Here is a 23,993-nt window from a genome sequence, read left to right as displayed (position 1 = left end):
GACGTGTTTGAACAATGTAGCTTACAAATGATAACATCAAAAGACTGATATTATAGTTCATTTTTATCTGATTTAAGAGTTCTTTTCTACGATGGACTGAAAAGCAAAATTTAAATTTTCTTTTAGATACCGTGCCAGGAATTGGACTGAAATAAAAAAAAAAGGATAATAAAAAGTTGGTTTTATGACCGAACAAACTCACCTTGGCACATTTTGCCTAATATTTTAATCCATGTTCGAAAATGATTTTAAAAAACGATACTGTTCAACACCGTTATAAATAGCATTAAGATTTGTATTTTTACACAGTTTGATTTATTATTGCTTTATTCACTTATTAAAGTTTTTTCCAAACTCAGTTTTGTCATCTGCTCAAAACAAGAAGAACTTCCGCAAAGGTTACGAATAAATCACAGTAGGATTTTAAGAGAACTATAAATAATTACTTTAGTTGAAATAGAAGAAGGGCTGATGTATGATACACCTTGGCAAAGACTACATATCAGTGGTTTTAAGCCTGCTCCTATATCAAAGTCTTCGACCGGACTGAAATTGTATATAACAGAACAGAACAGAACAGAACATACATTTTATTTTGAACTAAGCATATACAGCTCATCATCATATACAACAATATATACATGCATGAATACGAAAAATGGTAATACCTAGTATACTAAATAACAACAGAGACATTCATTACGTTTATGAATACAGATAAAAAGTATACTTTACGATATAAATTCGAATGGTTTTGTTAACAACTTAAAATAAACGAATTTCAACCTTACGAATTATTGAAATTCACTTCTCCTACTTGGTATTTATCCTTGGTTTTTACTTGTAATCTGGATGATTTTGATATTGCTCCCTTGTGAAAGTATTATGGAAATGGACACTTTGACCAATTGCGTAATTGATTCTCTTGACGGTCAAAGTTGAAGTAGTCCTAATATTGACGACTCTGCATTAATCAGGCTAAATTACATTGTTCGAAAGCATGTTTCCTCTCATAAGAATAACCACAATTCCGATACACGCTGGTTCTTCTTTCGAATCAAAAGATAAATGTAAACATAGTATTTTTTAGCATTACATCATTGTATTTAAAAAGAAATGGTGCTACGTACATTATTATAAAGCTTATCATTGTTTTCCTTGTTGCTATACCTCTAAAACAATACATATATAATTACTAGATAACGCCACCAGTCTATCTGTACTGATGTCTTTAAAGCAACAACGAAAACATTCATAGTCTGAAAATTAATTCTAAGACTCGCACTAAATACAATATTTAGCAATTTTCAGACATAAATTTATTTTAGTGACTTGTGTGTATCGGCTATTGCAACAGTATGTAGATATGAGCATACTGAATGCATTCGATTTTAGTCAATCCCTTTCTCATTGTCAAGTCTATATCAAAATAATTAAAAGCTAACAGGATACGTATTATCATTGATTCTGTAGAACAATCCAATTAAAGAAAATCCTTATGTTAAATTTCATTTCATTCACATCAGTTAAATACATTACCCATATCACGAATTATTTTCTGAATAAAATACTAATGGGACAATAATGCACAAAGTGTAAATCAATATGCTTCAACGCTTCAATTCTCTATGGCATTTAAGATCTCTTTTAAAGGATTTGATCAAGTATTTATTTCACAAAATGCAGACTAAATACATTTTAACCTCACATCACACTGTTTGAATCAATTTTTAATGTCTAACTACGTATTAAGGATCTTTGAATCGCTCGTCAATCAATTGTTAAACAATACACCTAGGGTTTAGTCATTTGTTTCAATAATGATTGATTCCAACCTTTTTCTTGTCACGGTAGGTAGCGAACGGCTGATTTAAACAAACCACAAAGTCTCTGATGCATTGTGTACATTGATTTACGATTATATTTATCATATACCTTAAACACGGCTTGCATTTCACAAGTAAAATGAACAGGCAGAAAAAGTTCCGTATTGTACCTTTCGTACTGTATTTTGCCGGACTACTTTCATTTAATATGCAACACAGACCTGACACAGTTCTATAAATAGCACACAAAAGCTTCACTCAGTTCTTCTTTAACATCGATACACTTTGATGGTTTCGTTCGATAACAAAACAACAAACAAAAAGGTGCAGGTATATAATAAAAGGGCCATTATAACAGTAGCTATATCTGGAATTTTGTATTCGGCTCGGGTTGGATCACACTCGGAGTTTGCAAGCCTCATGAAATCCTATCTGGCAAAATCCACTCTAGCGGAATACAGCATCCCAAATCGAGCTACTATAATAATAACCCTTTTGTATTTCAAACGGTATGACTCTTTCTTATTGTTTCACGGTGTAACTTTGCGCATTTCAAACGGTATGCCTCTTCCTTATAGTTTTACGGTGTAACTTTGCGCATTTACATGTAAGTAATTGTAATATTACTTTAACAAATCCACTAGAAGGCCGAAAGTAATTGTTAAAACACAAACGTCTTGTTTATTTATCTGTGTCATTTTAATTTGGGAAATTTCAAAGCTGACCAAAGAGAACCGTTCTTGCATGACAATCCCTTTTTAGTTACGAAATTATCAATCTCAAAAAGCAATGTGAAATGACGATCTTGGTCAATTATTGCTATTAAAACTATTTTTGGCATTGTCATGGGAAATTATCTGAAATGAAAAATAAATGAAGCGATAAATCTAAAGCTTTAAAATGCTGTGGCGGAAATTATATTTTGTTAAGTGAAATGCACAGTAGACATATATAGTAGATGTCATCTTCCGAGAAAAAGAACCCTTACCGAGAAATAGGGTATCTATTGATGTGTACATGATGAACATAGACACAAAATACATCTGGCAGAACATCAGTCATGCGGTATGTTTCACCTTTTGTTGTAGAGTCTTATATATAATTTTCAAGATGCATATGGAAAATTGATCAGTTATATTTCAAGTAATAAAATCACTGAATAGTATCCCTGTGAAGATTACGTAAGTATCTGAGTACAATATTACCATGCTCATAGTACTCCCAAAAGGAATGACTATCCGTATCTATTAAATGATATAGTTGGCTAAGCAAACTAAACATAAGTAAGTTATTCTTTGACTGTTGGGAAAAACTGTCACGAAAGAAACTGTTATTCCAAATCTTAGTCAATTACAATATTCAATTTAAGACAAATTTGTAAAATAGAAAAACAACTGGAGAATCAACACGACCTTAATGAAAACGTTTCAGGCTCGAAATTGAGTCTGTTCGTCGGTGGAAGTAGAAATTCAAGCTACCGTCCAAGCCCTCTAGTCCCGAATCAAGCAGAACGCAGCATTAAAACATAAATACAATTTAGAGGCATCAACAGTTGCATTCATACGGCAGTGTCCATGGAACCTTCAAGGATACACAGAGTGCAATTCCATGAAAAGCGGCGTATGGTCCCGAATTAAAGTAATGGGGTTGCCTAAAATGAGAAAACAATTTGCAAGACACACATGTTTCGTTTGGTGTCACTGTACTGTTCCATAGGTCATACCTGCGTATTTTGTGTACGAACTGGAGCTCACGTTAAAGAATCTATTCAATTCAGTATACAGTCCATTTGTTGGAAAGAGGTAATGTTAAACATGTCTAACATAGATAATTATGAAGATTTGTGGTGCATTTTTTATATTTGTTCTTACAGCATATACTTTCAATGACATTAGTTTATCATTATCAATTTATATTTAACTATTTTCTTGGGTGTAAAGTTTTACCAACACGATGTAGGTAATATGGCATACCTGCCATGTAATAAAACCGAAAGTGCCGCCCCAGGCAGTATTGCAGGCATGAGCGGGCACCTAGGCTTCCTCACATAATATCTGATTCCAAGAAATTCCATACTGATAAATTTTCTTACTTCTCTAAGTCCTTAGTCCTTAGTTACCTCTTACTCTCTGGTAATGGACATATATTTTGATTAAAGGCAGTGCCATTTACACTTGAATGAATTCATATACTTTTATAACATTATGTAAGAGCTAACATTCCTGTGAATTTGTTCAAACCATGTGTGTACCAAGTGAATTAAGCATTGTCATTCAATACAAAGGCACTTACTTTTCTCTACTGCAGTATGACATAATGATCTGATATCTGTCAATGATGTATACCTTGGAGTAAGGGGTCTGGGTGTATCGCATGACACATTGTCTTATCATGGGGAACATTTGTGCCAAGTAATATTAAAATCCCTTTAAGGATTGTTGATTTACAGTCTGGACAGGAAAAGGCCCTTTTGGCTTTTGACTTCCACGTGTGACATTGATCTTTCAGCTAAGGGTCTGGGCTGAGCGCATGACACGTTGCCTCATGCAGAGGAGTATTTGTGTCAGCTGATATTCAAATCCTGTTTTGCATGACAAAGTTATAGACCGGACAGGAAAAAAAAACATATTGACCTTTGATCTCCAAGTGTGACCTTGACCTTTAAGCTAAGGTTCTAGGTGTTACGCATGACACGTCGTCTCAACATTTATGACAAATTATATTGTAATCCCTTGAGTATCACCTGAATATCTTAAATATATTTGGGATATTTTTAAGCCTACTTTAAGGAGTTTACATGTATTTGCCATAAAACCTGTAGGTCATTTGTAACAACAGGTTCTGTAAAACGATGATCTAAAGAGCTGGCACGGATTTTTAAGAATGGGCTTTGGAGAATCAGTACAATTGGCCAGAGTCTTGGTTAGACAAAAAAGCAGCTTGCTGAGAGTGGGGGTCTTGGATTGTTATGACGGGATTTTCGTATAAATGTGTCTTAAGTTTGGCTATTTTGTTACTTTAGTCACATTACAGTTCCACACAAATTGTGTAATATAGCAGAAAAGTGTTGCTTCTATACTTTGGATTAAAGAGCTGAAATGCAAGTGGGTGTCTCTTAAGGTAGTTCCTCACATTCGGATCAAAATATTTTTTAAAACGTAGAATTTGTTTAAACCCTGAATTTTCAAAACTTCAGAATATACTTCGGCAAATACAAAAGAGTGCTGTTGTGATAGTTAATAAAATCTGTAAGAATACATTATATGTAAATGTTTGTGTTAACAATCAAAATGTACACAATCATAGAAGAGTTATTGCCTTCTAATCATTTAGAAACTGCATTTTGTCCATCCGATGCTATGTCATCATGTCCTTGTAATGGTTGATTTAACAGATATATAGTGGAGTGTTTGTTTACTTCTTAGTTCTTAAGTAAATATTTCAAGAAAATTGACATTTATTTTATTTTACTTTTAATACAGTGCATTAAATTAAGCATAATACACGAGCAAACGCTTGTGTCACAGCTTATACATTATATGCTTGAGCTTGTCACACTACCATTTTACTAAATGCGTCGTTATATTTTTCAGAATGAAACATGGCTTTAAAAAAACGTCATAGTTTATAATTGTTTGAAATGCTAGTACATATCAGGAAGACTGACAACCCTAGTACTCCTAATTCTGTCAATTCTTGCATTCATTCGACTGAACGGCATTGTTTAACCGCTTATTTTTTCGACCAGCAGAGAATGAGCACATTTCTTCTAGCAAAATCATTCATTTCGCTTCTCTCGCATACTCTTTTTTTCCCCTTAATTGAATAGCCCAATGTCAATATGGTAACGGAAACACATTTAGTTTGTTAATAGCGCATTCTTTGCAAGATTTTAAGCGGAAAATGTAAAACCAATTGTTACTGGAATTCAAGATGTATTCGAAAAATTACTAAACAAGAATAATTAATTCTATAAAAACCCTACTCAAATTAAATACGTTTTATCTTTGAGATTAAGATTGATTTAAAATGTCGTTCTTTTTCTACAATGTTGAAAACTACTGTCTGATAAATATATGAATTTATTTGATTATTAATATTAATCTTTCTAGTGCAGTTTAAATCATTCTAGAGATGGAAGAAACTTTGTGAATTTGATTTTCCGTTTACTTACTAACACAGATTACGGGTATAGAAAACTAATAAATCTGGCTATTATGTCGGATCGATCAACACTCGACAAACTTATGTTCATCGTTACTAGTTGCTTTATAATATTTCAACAAAAAAAAAATAAATGTTTCTTTCGTATTCATATAACTGCCTCTACGTATTTTTGATAGAGTTCGATCTCTTCGGATCGTTCAGCGCAACATTTATGTTGTTTAATTTTTCAGCTTGAACATTTCGACCTAGGTGGTTCCAATACTCCCGCTTTAATACCTTTAGATTTTTGTTTAACCACTCCTTGGATATGGTGCCTACATTTTTATTTTGTCTTTTGGCAGTTTCTGAGATATGCAGGCTCCATAACCACAGATTCCCTCTCAAAATTCCAGTTTGTTTAGTTCTGCCCATAAAAAAATGTGTCAGATTTGCATTCATCATACTTATTGCCATTTACTCCTTTGTTAAATGTTAATCAAAATTTTGCTTCGTAGTAAACAACAAGAGTGCATATCCAACAGGGATATCCTAAAGCCTAGTCCAAATACAACAGTTCCTTCGAACCGTTACCCTCTAATATTGTATTTAGGTATATTTGCACTATTTCAATATTTCCGAAAATATTTTGACAAAGAAAACAACAGTGACGAAAGGAACAAATCAAGGAATACGGTCGTGGTGCCTTGTATCGCTCATTGGGGAGATAAAATGGGTTAACTAAACATAAGCTATCACTCTGTTCCAAAACTTATAGGACAATGTTTATGTAATCTCCGCAAGGCAAATCTTCAGACTATTCCGTCAGACAGTATCAAACAGGGAAGCTAAGAGTTTAAATGTAAATATGTGGTGTGTCTCAAAATAGTCAATAAACATCCAAGGATGCATTTTGATGTTTAAAAAAAAAATCCACAGAAGTTCAGATACTAAAATTCAAAAACTGCTTTTTCTTATTCTGTCGAAACCAAATGACTGTCAAACAGCAATCAATGGACAGGATATAAATAAATTTTAGCCACAAATTAAATGCGTGACAGCTTGCAAAGTTTCGATTCTGAGAATGGTTTTTATTGTTACGTATAAATATTTGTAATCTAAATTCATACATATCCTAATATTACTTATCAGCAATAACTCATTAATAGAAGATATACATTGAAATGCAGGCTGTTTGAACCCATGTTTTTCATTAATTATTCCATTTTATGTATTTCTTTGATCTGCACACAATGTTTTATTTAGGGTATATTTTACGAGCTGGCTTTATATACATTACAAATAAATAAACAAGAAAATACCTGTTTGACGATATATGAGATCTACATTTTTAAAGCCAACTCCAGAAAAGTCAGTTTGAATGTAACAAGATAACGTCCGCAGTACTAGCTCGACAGTAATAGTTTTGTCCATTTGAAACGGTTTCTGATCCTGCTAGAACAGGATTTAGATTTTTAGGCCGAAAGAGAAATTTACTGAACCAATGGATGTAATTGTGAAAAAAAGGTACTAAGTTTTATTTCTACAGTGCCCTGTATGGAACAATTTCTGCCTTCTACATACAAATTCATCAAGTGTGTTTTGTGAATTACCAAATCAGGAGTAGCCTTAAAAGTACTCTATTGCCTGCTTCGCCTCACAATAACCGGATTAAATTTGGAGCGGAAGGAGACATAAAAGATGGTAATGTAATAAAAGAAGGTGATATACATAGTACGGCTAGTATTCGCACTCTTAAAACTTATTGAAACAGACCCGTCTGGCTTTAATGTAATTAAAGTAACTAATCAAGGAATCGTTTCACTTTCGATTTAAACGAAGGCGCCAGAAAATATACAAAAAACATGTCGGAAATATGTCGTACAGCTACACATTCATTTCTAATAATCCTATATCTTTGTTGATGATGTATTAATAACGTTTTTCATTCCTTTCGAAAATAAGACTGCATTTCTGCTGCACCAAAAGAGGTATTGCTGTCACTAACATAAAATTCAAATGTATATGATAGTTATTTTATTCATACGTAAGACAAAATAAAAACTATATACATGAAAAAATTAATACCCTCTACATGTTAATCATAATTATGATATTCTTTAAAACCTGTTTGTATATTTACTCATTAAGGTTAGAGTTACTGCCATACATTGTTGACTACAGATTTCACATTACAATGTTCAAATGCACAAAAATAATTTGAACATTTGAAATATTAGTGCAAATAAGAAACAAAAGTCTGCAGGTAAGATGAAATGTCCTAACATGGTTTGGTCAACGTACCTGTCTATGACTTTTATTTCATTGTCTATTTTTAAATCAATTAAATATAAAAGCAACTAATATCGACATTTAACTCAAACGAGGGCAAAATAGGGTACATTATTACAGCTGTTACTGTGCAAATTAAATGAGCCGTGCCATGAGAAAACCAACATAGTGGGTTTGCGACCAGCATGGATCCAGACCAGCTGCGCGTCGCGCAGTCTGGTCAGCTCCATGCTGTTCCTTTTAAAGCCTATTGGAATTGAGAAACTGTTAGCGAACAGCATGGATCTGACCAGACTGCGCGGATGCGCAGCTGTCTGGATCCATGCTGGTCGCAAACCCTATGTTGGTTTCCATGCACAGCTCAAATGTGAATGTGAACGTATTCTCTTCTCTTTCAAAAATTTGTTCTTTCAGTTTTCTTTTCTGTAACAGTTTACAACTGTCAAAGCGGGACCAAAAATGATTTTAAAAAGTTTCTCTTGGTCTTATAACATGTGTTTGAGAACAGTCTCATCTAAATAAAAACAAACATTAATTACAAAAACTTACTAACTACTATTTATAATGTTCTAAGAACTTCAAGGTTGGTTTTGAAAATTATAACTACTATTTATAAATGTTCTAAGAACTTCAAGATTGGTTTTGAAAATTACAACTACTATTTATAAATGTTCTAAGAATTTAAAGATTACAATTACTATTTATAAATGTTCTAAGAATTTAAAGATTACAACTACTATTTATAAATGTTCTAAGAACTTCAAGACTGGTTTAGAAAATTACAAAATCATTAGTACACATAACTTAACCATAATGTTACTTCCGTTTTTCAATTTCCATCTTGATGTAGTGTTCACTTCAAAGTTTAATCAAAAACGACCCCTGTTTACTTCTGGTATTTTTTCAATTTCTTCCCAGTTAGAGCTATTGAAGATTTTTTGTAAATTATGGCAAGATGCAATTACCTCATCAATAAATAGCACACCACTGCGAAGTCTAATATCTTCAACATGGTGTAATCTATTGTAAATCGTTTGATACAGCAACCTTATTTCCCCATGTGCATTACTTGGATATTGTCCTCTCCGAAGTGTTGTATAAACAGAATCAACATCTATTTCAATTTCCTATTATAGTAATATTCTGCAAAGTGTTTGGAAACATAATTGTTTTCGAACGTGCTCAAGTCTCGTGTGGTAAAAGTTAGAGATATCAAACAGGCAATAAGGAGCATGTCCAAGTTTTGACATTCCACTTTCAAAATTTCTAGGAATTGTCTCACAGTGGTAATATAATTTGAAATATTACCTCTCATTTCCATATTTCCCGCTTTATTCAGTGTGACGTCATTCTGTTCATAAGAGAGTGTAATGACCAACGTTTTGGCTTGGAACGTGATTTATACGAGTACATTTTCCACATTACAAAGTATTACTATTTATGACTATTAGAGATTGTACTCAGATATTTCAAATTCGACTTTTTATTTCTTCTAAAGTAAAATGATGGCTTAGTGCTCCAACAAATTGCTAAATATGTACATTTCTGTCTTCATTTCCGTTTAAATCAAAAATATTTATTATATAAAAATGACCATCTGGTAATATCTGGATATTTCACTGATTTTGGGATTTCATCAATTATAGTCTATATCAAAAGTATCCATAGATAGATACATTTAACAGAATATAGCGTAAGGTTAGTCTGCTTTCAAAAACCTTGAAAGTGACTTATCTTTTAGTAAATTCAAAATCCAAGACTAGCTAATGTTATAAAAAAAAAACCTGAATTTCTTAATGAGAGAGACTCAGATACTCATTAATATGATGATATTAGGCACATACCCAACTTTTACTTGAAATAAGTTATAAAAGATTTTATCATGTTAACATTTAGCATAAATATTATTCCATCAAAGCAGATTATAACTGTTATGACAACATTTTGGTCTGACAGCCCAGTATCTATACTTCATAGAATAACACATTTGGGCGTTCAATTTATTGTTGCTACGATTATCATTCATTGTCATAAAATATACTCAACAGAAAAGCTTTAAAGACATTAAACTTACTGTAATGACACGTAATACACGATGTATGTAGAAATTCAGCATCAAGTACTTGTTTCCAGTAGTGATGTGATGAGATGAGCATTAAATTTCCTTGTAAATTAAGCAAATAAAACATAAAACATTGAAATATTAGGGGTGTTGAGAAATAAATTACTAAGACTTTTGTTATCATACATCATGCAATATTGATAGAGTTTTGTCTTTATAAAATCAAAGCTGCAGGTTGTTGTTACACTAACAGGCGTATTTTAATATTTAAATAGGACGAGCCTTTAAATAATTTTGTTAACTGACTTCTATATTTTAATTTTAATAGCCACTTAGTTTCATTCTAAGTTTTCCCAAAGTTCTTAAACACGGTCGTAATGAAAGAGCATTTTTTATTCTAGAAAAGGAAAGTCATTTACTTCTTATGAATTATTAAGTTTTCTTTAGAATCGTAAATGCGTATTCAATTACTTTCCAATTATCTCTTCGGTGCCGTATTTCTTAGTGAAGATACAGCTGACAGAACAATATCCAGCTTTACAGGATATCAGTCGCGTTACTTCCTAATTTTGACATTGCACAATGAGTTGTATTTTAGCAGAAAACATTTTCACAGTAATATTCATTTCAGTTTACCACAGGTCGTCCAAACTTTTAAAGAACAAGCAATACAAATACAATATTTTATTGCGCAAATTAAATACTTTGTGGGTGAACGGGAAAGCAAACATAGCATTTATCTACAAACGTTTCATGAAAGTTTACTGAACAGAACAGAACAGAACTTTATTAACTCAAGTTACATATGCAACATGTGAGTATACAAAGACATAAATGAATTATTACAAATTTTCATATGGCACGGTATTTCTATACTAATCTATTACTAAAAGAGGACAGACAATAGGCTGACATAGTAAAGAATATAACAGTGTTCTAACCACGATTTCCTATCAAATGTTGTGACGACTTCTCTATTTCTATTCTTCATGATGCTTAACAACTCCTAAATTCTAAACATAACTGAGACTTTCATACTCGTCCCCTGTAATGTGTTTTATTCCTTCCTCAATTTGTATTTACTGTATGAAGTTACAGATAACATAATTTATTAGTTGTGTTTTTCTATATTTGTTTGATAATTATTATGACTTTTTCCTATGGTACTCGTACCTTCGTTTATAATACAAAACTAGACTGGCAGATATTCCATGCATGTTAACCTTGTAATACACATATGAGACGCGCCATGTGAAAACCAACATAGTAGCTTTGCGACCGGCATGGATCGCGACCAGACTGCGCATCTGGTCAGGATCCATGCTGTTCGCTAACGGTTTCTCTAATTGCAATAGGCTTTAAAAGCGAACAGCATGGATCCTGACCAGACTGCGCGGATGCGTAAGGAATCAATAGAATGTATTTTTACCTAATATAATTTCGTTTGCTTAGACCAAATCACGGACAAGCGGCCTTATACACCGAATATGGGATACGGTGAATATGGGGTATAATAGTATTAGCATATTGGATTCAGTGTTGTTATATTTTCTGGCCCTTTGGAATCATGGAGTCCATTCAATAGTTAAGCGTGAGAGGTGCTGCACATTTCATTACCTCTCATGAACAGACTCAATCAAACTGAGTCTGCTGTTATTCTTTTTTGATTGCATTCTATGCTTCCATGGGATCTTTTTACAGATTTTATCATTTATTATATTAAACGTCATAACAGGTTACTGTTGCTCATTAGTTCGCCTTTGTTCATATTTAAAGGATTGAATGGTCTCGTAAGCTTTTACTTTCCACAAGTACTTTGATCAGCGCTTTTAAACTAAGCGCAATATCTGAAAACTTTTTTTTCTAAATTCATTTAGTGAAAGTCCCCCGATGGTAGTAATATAATTAGATATGTTCTGTATACAAACGAAGGTCATATACAACGTGCTGATAATATGAAAAATGTTAAGTCTCATTAAGACAGTAAGAAATAAATAAAGAAATCTAAGAACTACATAAATTGTGCAAACTGCGAATACAGGATACAAAATAACTGACACTCCCTTAGGGTTAATTCATCAAAGATAACATGCAAATACCTCTTTGTTGAATATTAATGTTCTAAAGCACCAGATGTCTTGTTTGACCTTAAAAAGACCATATTCATTTAAAAAGGTCTTTTACCCATATGGTAACTATACACCGCAGTAAACATTTAAACAACTACTCGTATTCGTAGAATGTAACTAAAAGTTATGTACAAAATTACCGATTATCCTTTTATCTAAATTTAACATGTTAGTTTGTCAATGGTTTGCAAATTGTTCAAAATTTGTTGAGCCTAATATACCGCATATTTTAAGATTCTATTGGGCTAAACTCTATATTTGTGCATGAGCCCACAGTACTGGTTATTTTCATGTACGTCATGAATATGTCATTCTTCTGATTTATATGCCGTTCTAAAACTTACATTGTTTATTCCTTTTATATTATAACACATTTTTGACAATCATCCAATTAAATTACAAAATCGACAGCACGGTTTCTTTTATTGTCTTAGTTAAGCGCTCTTGTGTCAATTTGTCAAATTAATGTATTTATTGACATCCTTTATAGAATTTATGGGTGGAAAATTGCAATACAGTTTCTAACAAATTGAAGATTTCTTCTAAAAAAAATACGCATCAAGAATCGTTATCCCAATTTACGGCAAGATTATTTATTCAAACTTTTGGTATTAATTTTAGATGGCTGATGCCTAATTTTCACGTAACTACGATCTGTCAATTCTAAAACTGTGTTTTGCTCAAAATCTGACATGCAGTCTCGGAATAGGGTTTAATACAAATACCATTTTCGGCTATCAGATTCTACTGTCCAATTCCATAGTTATCCTGACATGCAATAATAGAATGGTTTATAATAGTTTCAGAGTCTGAAAAAGAGGAAATCTCATATCGGACAATAACAAACTATATGTCAGAGAAATGTTCACGGGAACAACAAAACGACACTAGCAAAATGAATCTCTACCAATACTCGTGACGTCGATTGTTTTCCAGAAGCAGGAATTGATGTAATTTGTCATGTTTAAAAGTCGCTGGAGAGGTCATGTCCAAATAGAAATACTTACACAATATCTCAAACAATATAATTATCTAACTAATAGTACTTTAATGCTGCAATTACTGTAATAACATTTTACGAAAGATTTATTTATTTATTTATTTATTTATTTATTAATCTTCATCTATTCATTTATCTATTTATTTATTCATCTTGATTAGATTTTTTCTGTAAGTCAATAACTTTCAATATGAATCGTGACAAATCGTTTTTGTTGTCTCTGCATCGTTTTTGTTGACGCTAAATAAAAAGTCGAAATATTTTGTCAAACAGTTTCTCCGCTGACGGTACCGTCACACTGAAGCAACATTTTATGACATTTTCCACTTTTTGAATATTCTGTCCAGAATTATAAAAGACCAAGGACATCGAGTCCATTGAGTCTCCACCGTATTATAGCTACATTTCTTTCTGAATTTATAAAACTTTATAAAAACTGTTACTATCCCTTACCTCATCCGCACACTTTTAATGTGAAAATGAAGTATTTCATTTGAATTCCATATGATGTTGTAAATTCATAATAAAAGATGTATTTAATCAATAACTGCGAATTTTCAGAAACCTATTTTAAACCCAAGTCATTTTTTTCCAATATAGCTTGGTTGCGCAACCAACATAGGCAAAGGGAGGTAATGATATTTTTTTACAAACTTTTATAGGTCAATGCACATCTTTAAAAAATATAACACAACAGTTCTTATATTGGTATCTTTAATTACGCTCAATATGTTTAACAAATTCATACTTATTCTGAAATGCGTCAATCTATGACAGATAGGATAGGAAAATCTAATTTCAAAAATAGGTCTTGCGAAAATCTAACATGCATTAAGCACTGAACCACTGATCTGAACGGAATAGTTATATTTTTTACGATACACTGGCGTTATTATTAGTTACACTGCTTATTGGTGACAGGATACGGGATATATGCTGTTGCGGAAATCCATATCAGGCTTGTCACCAACAAGCAGTGTAACGATTTTATCTTGCCGACTACCCTTTACTTACATGCTATAATCAACACATTTTGTAACTTAACAATGCTATTTACAGTGCAGACTGGAATCCTACAATCATTTGTTTGGTCATCATGTTTTGTTTATAGTTGATTTACACCAGCCATAAAATGCCCAATGACCTGTGTTTTGGTTAAATCACAAAACACAAAAGCTCATTTACACAGGTTATGAACTGGTTTTGATCAGAAACACTAAAAAGCTTCTTGTTCCATCCCTTCGAAAGTTACCGGATTTCACGATGTCATAAATGTCTTGATACTTCGGCTTTCATCCCGTTGCCTGTTAAATCATTTATCTTGCACGTGGATTAAATGATCCTACAACAAACTGCTGAGTAACAAATATGTCAATTCCTTAATTTCACGATGATTTAGCTGTTTAACTTCCAAAACAAGATTTCAACGTCCGTGTATCCCATTATTCCGCTTTTACGGCTAACTTTTGTCAAACTTCATGAGCCTCAACTTAAGTAAAATGAATTCGGCAAGAAAACACTAAATTTACTCTCGTAAACGATACTATCGCTGGAGCTAATAAATAATCTGACTTGATTCAATTACGCCAGCAGTGTGGCAGCCATTTTGTTTTAATCAAAATTCATATCTGAAGGCTGATCACTACCAAATAGAATGTAAGCCTCTGTAGGTCTAGTACCAAATAGAATGTAAGCCTCCGCAGGTCTAGTACCAAATAGAATGTAAGCCTCCGCAGGTCTAGTCACAAGTAGTCCAAATATAGATAGTACTAATCTTTTTTCCTTTCCTAGTGCATTTTCTCGGCAGCAACGTGCTTACTTTTACCCTACCGCGTTTCAGTATGTATCACTTTGCATTCTAATGAAATCGGCATGTTCCTATCGCATGCTAGATAAAAATGGCGGCGTAAGAATTTAATGTCACGAAAAGAGAAATTGAAAGAAGCGAAAAGTAGTAAATTCAGCGGGTTGTATTTAACGAACTGTAGTTTTCTTATATAAAAGTTAACACCCCCTTTTCTTTTTGTTTTTCTAAAGTAGCGATCTAGTTCTTTATGGGAATATAAGTCTCTGAAAATCTGATATGCTAGAAAATGTCGAAACACCGTTATGAAGTGAGTGGATTTTATATGAAATAAAAAACAGCTGGATTTAGTGGTGTTCAGCCTGAACTATACTAGCAGGATATGGAATATATCCTGTCTCCACGTGACGTCTATTGACCAATAGAAATGCAAGAAACTTGTAGGAGGCAAGATAAATTCCCATATACATTTTCCAGCCCTTGTCAACGGATCGAATAACTTCAAAAACTTATAAAAGGTCTTCTTAATTCTCATTATACATTATTTGTAGGAACTCACGTCGTGTGTAATAAATTAAATGCAACTAACAAATAGTCTTTTTGTTGGTATTTCATTTTCAAGTAATCATCTCCTAAATGAACTGTGATATAAAATGATGAAAAAACTCAATCATTAATCTTTGCACTGATAATCGTTCTCGGCAATGTCACGGGAAATCATATGAACTGAAAAAAATACTTTCATAAATTTTAAAGATAAACGATTTGAAAATCACTTTGAATATTTCAAATTAGACGTATTTGTACGGAAGAAAGCAAAATGATTTATTAGTATTTGCCATCCAGCTCTTGGGAAATAAACAGTAACGATATAAGAGAGTCTTGCTCTAAGGCAGTAACTATATTTAAAAGTCTGCTAAAATACAATAATTCCATATCGTATTATTTTACAATCCGCTATTACAAAGTACCTTTATGCGAGTCAAACAAATTAATGGAATATTCTATTATCAACAGAAACCTGTGTAAGCTTAAGGCCAATACTTCAGATTTAGAAGCGTCATTTTTGGACTTAAATTTAACAATTGTGAATAATAATCTAGAAATGAAAATATATGATAAAAGAGACGATTTTAATTTTGAAATAGTCAATTTCCCCCACCTTGATGGAGATGTCCCTCGAGCAACATCATACGGTGTCTATATTTCACAATCTATTCGTTTTTACACGAGCTTGCTTAAAGTTAGTGGATTTTAATGATAGAAATCTTCATATCACCAAAAGATTATTACAACAGGGTTACCGCTATCATAAGCTACGGAAAGCTTTCACTAAATTTTACTACAGATCGTCCGAAATGTTAAAGAAATATAATACTAACCTTAAAACACTTTTAAAACTTGGTATTACACACCCGAAATACTATGGAGATGTAGTTTATAAAACTCGGAAAATTAACATAGTCCTTATTTTAATCAGATATTTGTAAAATGTGCTTAAAAGTTTATCAAAAGAGGATACGATGCGAAAATCGTGAAGCACAGTGCATGCATGTTACAGTTAATCGCTACGCTTTCCTATTTGATGGTGCTGTAAGACTTCTTGATGCTTACATAAAACGGACGGAGGGAGTGGAACTTTGTCTTGCAGCTTTCTTAGTCGTGCTCTGACTTCAGACAAGTTGTTGAGTACATTAGTGTAATTATACCTTAGATTTACCATAATTTTATGTTTTATTTAATATGATCTTGTATTTCACTAATGTTAGAGCCTTTCTCAGCGGGGAATAATTTTATTTACATTGTGCTGTCTAACTTGTTGATAATATGGTAAGTGCGAGGTTGGCATGTCCTAAACGCGTCTAAACCCCCAGTTTACTGACCGTTCCAAGGCGGTGCCCCTATTTTCAACTTGTGTTCTGTCTGTCTTGTACTTTGTGTTGCGTATGTTGTCTTGTTTGTTGTTAGTGTTTCTTTCCTCTTTCTCCTCACTTCCCCTATCGTCGCCATCCCTCCCCACTACACCCCCCCCCCCCCACCTCTCCCCTCCCATCCGTTCCCCTTTCATTTGCGCTCCCTTGCTTTGGCATCCCGTGTCCTCCTTAATTTTGGCTGCCGGAATCCTAAGTCGGTGCCCGATTGTTCTTTCTTCCTGCCTACGTGTGTGCGTTTGTGAGCTTGTGTGCCTGTGTATCTTGGGCGGTGTCCTACAGTGTTGTTATATCTTACTTGTCTGTTTATCTATGTAAGTTAGTTATGTGTGTGTGTTTGTCTTTAGTACATGAGTGTCTGCGCTGCTGTGGTTTACGTAGTAGGGTAACTGTGATTAAAGAACTTAGCATTCCCTTTTGAATACTCATCTTTGTTCCCCTCCCCCCCCCCCCCCCCCCCCCCACACACCCCCACACACACACTTCTATATTTTGCATAAAATTAATATGTACTTGTTGGATTTTTGAAGCAACACGTCCATAATGTTTTTTCCGTTACAGATTCTTTTTGATGTGGGCCTACTTTGCAAATCCGTTGCTCTGAGTCTGTGTTTGTGGTGCTCTGTACTTCCGAGAAATCTACCCTTACCTATTATCTTTTTTATGTGTGGCGCACTTACCTCTTTTTTTAAAAAAGATTTAGGTTAATTTTAAGAATTGTCTGGTGAGTAATAATTCCCTTTTCCTATGAAAACCTAAGTTCTCGATATAGGATATGCAACAGTGAAAAAAAACCATTGCCAGATAACTACCGATTCTACATCCCAATCCTTGATTACTAAGGCCATACCAAATTGATTTGTCGTTCGTCGGAACTACCGCATCAATGATTTCATTCCCGAGAAAAAGAAAAAAAATCACCCGCCCGCACGTATGTAAAAATCTCCGAAAAAAAAAATTTAAAAAAAATTCTGATTACGCGGTCCGGAATGATAACGGCAAAACAGGTTTTATCGCTGTTTTAATGCGTCAAAGTGATATTGATCGGAATTCATGCGTTTGTAATACATGTAGCTGATGACTCAAACTCAAAAAGTCAGGAATTATGACGTTGTTCATCATTTGTTGTAAATCTGGAGTGTCTGTGCTAATGCCACACTTGGCCATCGATGTGCCGGTAGGTGATGAAGTAGGCACGTTCTACGATTGTTCAATACAGAATACAGTGAAAAGAACAGAGCCCGACTTGTAAGAATTGCACGGGGATTCAATTAAAAATATTTGGATTAAACATAGAAATATTGTTCAGATAAAGTTTTCAAACTATTTGTTATCAGTTGTTTAGTTCAATATGTTAGATCTAGAGCCAAAGCAAAGTGCTTTCTTAAAAAAAAAAGTTTGTTCACAGATCCTGACTGATCCGTCACATTAAATTTAATTGTCTCGGCGCCCAAATCATTTTGAACGTAACTTCTTTAGTACGGCAGTCAGATATTCTATCAAAATGCATATATTCAATTAAAAAAATGTTTAGCTTTTCAAATAAGTAGTGTAGATATAAAGATAATTTCTGTCGTATTGTAACCCCAATTTTCCCTGTTTGAATATTAATTGGCTGTGAATTGAATGAAAGAAAGAAACTGAAAAAACAGACCTTCCCAACTCAAAATTTCTTGGTCAATCAAAGCACAACAAATAACACTTTTAAGAGTGGCCATATTGGGATCATTTTTTGTCCGTCTGTTATCATTTTTGACAGAAATGAACCTCTACCACAAAAACTTAAGCTAGCCTGATCTGTTAAGAAATTATTCCAATGGGATTCGAGCAATGTCGAAGCATGTGTGTGCCCAACTCTGTTTGGTCTCATTGGTCAAGTGATTTATTACTTTCCCTTCACCTCTACCGTTTGGAGTTTCACTAGGGGCACAAAGTTGCTCATGTGTCGAAGCCATCTAACTGGGTTTCAGAAGATATGTTATTCCACTTGGGTGCCCGTTTTGCCTTAAATATTCCTCATCCTCTGCCGTTAAATAGGCACGCCTTCAGATTAATGTAGAACAATCAAAATTAAAAATAAGGCACTCATCCCTTAGTGATTATGAATACAAAATAAAAACAAACTGATTCAGTGAGTTTTGGCAAGAATTTATTTGCAAAACCATTCATGTAGTCTTTAAAACATAGAGAAAAGCTATCTACTGTGTTAGTCACACTAAATGTTTGATTTCTGTGTTATTCTTAAAGAAATGTTAACTTCATGTATAATCATAACTGGTTATGCCTCCTTTTAGGGTCCAAGCTGGAAAAAAAAATACCCGCTCGCTCCATGTAAAACGTACCCGCCTCTGAAAAAATCAAAATTGAGGGGAAAAAATTCGCTCGCTCGATCCCATTTTTTTTTTTTTTTTGAAAATTTTCCGAAGAACTATTAATCAATTTGGTATGGCCTAATGGTTTATGATTCTGAAGATTATGACAAATAGAAAAAGTCGCACAAAGGACAACCAGAATAACCGCCTCGGTAGCCTAGTTGTAGTGTGCCCGCTTTGAGTACGGGAAATCGTGGGTTCACTCCCTGGCCGTTTCATATAGAAAAATGTGATGACATGGTACAAGTAGCTTCCTCGTTTGGCGTTCATCATGAAGAGGAGAGTTCTAGCACTGGTCAGCCCGGGACCTGTGTAATGTGATTGGGTAAGGTATCATGTTACGTGTCTATGGCGTGATATTCCAGTAGCACCATAAAGTGTTTACTGTTGCAAGACACTCTTTATATTACTGGAAAAAAATGTAAATGGCGCTAAAGTATCATTCTATTTCTATAATTATCCGTTTCGTATATTTTGGCTGGAAAGCTTCGAGTGAATTAATCGTACGTATTAAAAAGACAGAGGGGATATTAGCCATATAATATTATCAATATAGTACCCTAGAACAGTATCTTTGTCATTTGCACTTATAATATATTGCAATTATTGTAATTGTACACGTACTTTTATTCTGTAATGCAAATCTCGTTTATATATTTATTGTGATTAAATTGTTCTTTTGGGTGCATAACTTTCAATGTGAATGGAGACATGTCGTTGCTGGTGTCTGTCTCTTCTCACTTTGTCGAAACAAAGACCGTGACCGTTTTATAAATCTAGTATCCCATAAAAATCGAGAGATTTCGTAATTAGGATTCTCGTCATGTCCCTCTAACTACCTACTCTAGTCAGTCTTTCTACAGTAATGCTAAGATGCAATTTTGAAAATGTCAGCGGCTAAACATGTTACAAAAGAGATATTTTTTTCATCAACAGTTTCATCAGTACAGGGTAAACGCCTGTCTATCAATAGACCGTATTCTGTCAGTTTCAACGATAAGAGTCTACGATCTTATCCAAGTATTTCAACTGTTAATAAGATTAAACGAGAAATTTTCCAATAAGCGATGGTACGAAACTATATTAAAGCATATTAGCAAATTAAGCTTCCGAAGCAGACATTTGAATGCATTTCAGGTGGGTGTAATTTTACCATAAGCTATTTTCATAAAGGTCTTTCGTAATTAGGAGCAATAAATACATTTTTAAATAGATATTTATACATTCTACATTCATTACAAAATCAGCAAAATAAAGCTATTTTGAAAATTATAATCAGCACATTCCGAGCGAGCGCTCGTATACGAATGTCTCTTTTGGAGTACAAGTATATCAAGAATAGAAAAATACAAGGAAATAACTCGTCGTTCCTATTCACCTTAAATTAATTTCAGTTTTTGTCGTTTATTGTTACACTCATCCCGTTTGTGTCTACGGCAGCGACTTGGACCTGGGTTCAAAGATAGAAATTACAAGAAAAAAAAACGGAATGAAATAATGTTTTACATGCATTGCAGCTGTGATATTCGGTATAGTATAAATAAACTATAATAGGATTAAGTCCATTAAATGCACAAAGAGTAATTCCTCGAGGTGACAGAGTGGTAGCGCGGTCCGTTTCGGACTTAGTACTTTTTCGATGCAAGTTCGATCCCAGAGTCCATAATTGTTCTCTTCTTTTAAACTTTTATTTCATTTCTTACATTTCAACTGCTACTTACTTAATTCAGATCCATTTTTCCCTCACAAATCAAAAATCAAGGCACATAATTAGGTTTAAATACTCCTCGTCTTTACATGAGATATATATGTAGGCCTATACATGTTCTTTTTTTCACTTTTTGCTTTCCTTTGGAAAAAAGCACAAATGTTTAGTTTTATTTAAAAAGCATTCCAAATAAAATGCATTAATTTAAAAATAAGTGATACATGAAAAAAAAATTACAAAATAACGAATTAGAAAATACTTAAAATACTTCAAACTAGAGAGAAAAAAACTTACAGAATATGTGCAATACAAAAATATAAAAAGTAAATATAGTTTCAAAGGATGCATTATTCGAACCGTCACAAGGATACTCGACAAAAAGATTACATGTGCACTATTTTCAGCAAGACACTATTAAATTTCTTATATATTTTGTTTTCAAGTATAATGCTAACGACTGATTATCGCCATACCACACTTATGCCAATGCTGCGACGAACTAACTTGTTAAAATGTAGAATATGCAATAAGATTTAGATAACAGTATAATTTTATGGTCCCTTGCTGTAACCTTCAGCAAACAGCTAGCGAAAAAAATGTAAAATACACATTTGCCCAATTTCCCAAACAGATCATTTCACACTTATAAATCGTCGGTATATACGCTATGATATTGATTTATGGTTTAATTTTATTTCAATAACACAAAATGCATAGGAACATCTTTTTGCGTCCAGAAAATTTTCACATTAAATAATAAATATATGCATATTAGGTAACAACAGTTCTTGAACTACTCCAAGGACTTTTATTATTTACGTTTTAATATTTACGTTTTATTATGCGGACTATGAGAAAGAGGGGGGAGGGAGAGAAAACAATTGTTCTCACCTTTCAATTGAAATTGCCGCCAAGGTAAGTACACTTGCGAACACAAATATAGGTAGTAAGTAATATACAACTGAGCAGAGCCCATCACTCTTGAAAATATGCCACTCACAGTCTGCAGTATACTCAAGAAGTTTCAGCGGCATAACAATAGATGCCACCAGTAGGTCAGAGATGGCTAAATTGACAATATAGTAGTTTGTGACCGTGTGCATGCTACAGTTTCGCCAAACTGTCCAAATCACCAGTAAATTTCCAAGAACAGCTAAAACTACCACGAATATATAGCATATAACTACGGCAATTGTAACTGGTGTAAGTTGAGTGTAATCCTGGTGGTAGGCGGTCGCTTTTTCACATATACTTCCGGTATTAAACACATATTTTCCATCAGAAACATTTTCAGACTGATCTTCTAATGTATAATTTATTTCCATATTCTTTGGATTAAACGTTTGACAGCAAATTGTGTAAATTATAATAAAAATATTTACCAAGGAAAGTAACGTTATAAACGTATGAAAGTTTGTTAAAACGCAGTTAGATTAATTTCTCCTCAAAGAAAAACGTTCCAAACACGTTCTCAAAAAATATTCAGAACGTGTGTCAGAGGTAAAGAATGAGTTTGTTTTTAAGTAATTATCTAAATCGATTTCTCTCCTAAACTCTTGAGCGCTAATCTATTCAGCAAACGAAGATTTTAATTAGTGCTATTTTTCTTTTATCCAAATACAACTTTATAGAACTGATTTTTCGCGGTGTTATGACACTATTGTAGCATTTCATCAATTTTCATCAGATGGTATTTCAATCCGTCCGTCGAGAAACGCTCTGCCTGACAACTATTGGAAATTCATGCGCCAAGAAGCTTTATACCGGTGTGACTAGATGACAGTATTTTTGAAAAAAGTAATAATTGAATATTCTGCGGGTATCTTACTCACATCAAACAAAACTATTAATATTTATGGAGAAAAACACCACGGACAGTTTTAGATAACAGAAATTGTTTACATGTTATACTTTATACAAAACAGGTAACTTCCGATTTCTTTAATCATGTTTTGAGTCAGTTTATTACCACCAAAGTTGTTTTCCTTTCTTCATATCCACCAGGTTATACACAAAAACAAACAAAAATAGATCGTTGATACAGATTTAAATGCTTGATTTTGATTTATGACATAGTTTGATGGGTAATAAAACAAATTCAAATACATGAACATAGATTTGAACTATTTTTATGTGTCTGTACCTGTTTATGCAACGCGGGTGGGTTAATTGTTTTGATAACAGGGGTGATCCAGGTACATATTTTTTACGGTGTTTTTTTTTTTTTTTTTTTGCAATATTTTACTTTTATAACATTTAACAAGTATACAAAATGTATATTAATTCAAAACTCATGAATTCATTAATTTAATGATATGTGTCATCATAGAAGAAACGAAAGGACCGGGTTGGATTTTAATGTGTCTCCTTTGTCGGAACAAAACTATGAAAAATGTTACTGTGAAATCATTAATATCAGTGGATGACTAATTTTCGTGGATTTCGTGGTTGAGTCAATCCACGAACAAGTAAAATTACTATTCGTTTTATGTTCAAAAGTTGAAATCCACAAATTAATATCCCCACGAAATTGCCGTTTTGACCAAAACCACGAAATTTCATCCCCACGAAATGATTTTACAGTATATGATGCCACCAAAATAGTGAAATTTAAACGTATAAAACAGATGTATTTCAAAATCATAAATTTAGATTAGTTTTGTCCTTGACAGAAACATAAATTTTAAAGTAAACTAAAAGTGAAACGCTACAACTGTTGGTAATCG

At 33.2% G+C, this 23,993-nt stretch overlaps 1 protein-coding gene across 1 annotated transcript in view; it reads right to left on the bottom strand.

The window, feature by feature from the left end:
- LOC123545412 (QRFP-like peptide receptor) overlaps nucleotides 1-23,241 on the bottom strand; it is a 66,192-nt gene extending 42,951 nt beyond the window's left edge. The window contains exon 1 of the mRNA XM_045331735.2: nucleotides 22,159-23,241. Within this exon, the coding sequence (XP_045187670.1) occupies nucleotides 22,159-22,592 (434 nt within the window). The 5' untranslated portion in view covers nucleotides 22,593-23,241. The remainder of the gene's footprint in view (nucleotides 1-22,158) is intronic.
- Nucleotides 23,242-23,993: the final 752 nt, after the last annotated feature.

The sequence above is a fragment of the Mercenaria mercenaria genome, chromosome 1 (assembly GCF_021730395.1).
Source record: "Mercenaria mercenaria strain notata chromosome 1, MADL_Memer_1, whole genome shotgun sequence".
Lineage (NCBI taxonomy): Eukaryota > Metazoa > Mollusca > Bivalvia > Venerida > Veneridae > Mercenaria > Mercenaria mercenaria.
The sequence above is the reverse complement of the archived record's forward strand: the minus strand, read 5'-3'. Positions and strand labels throughout refer to the sequence as shown.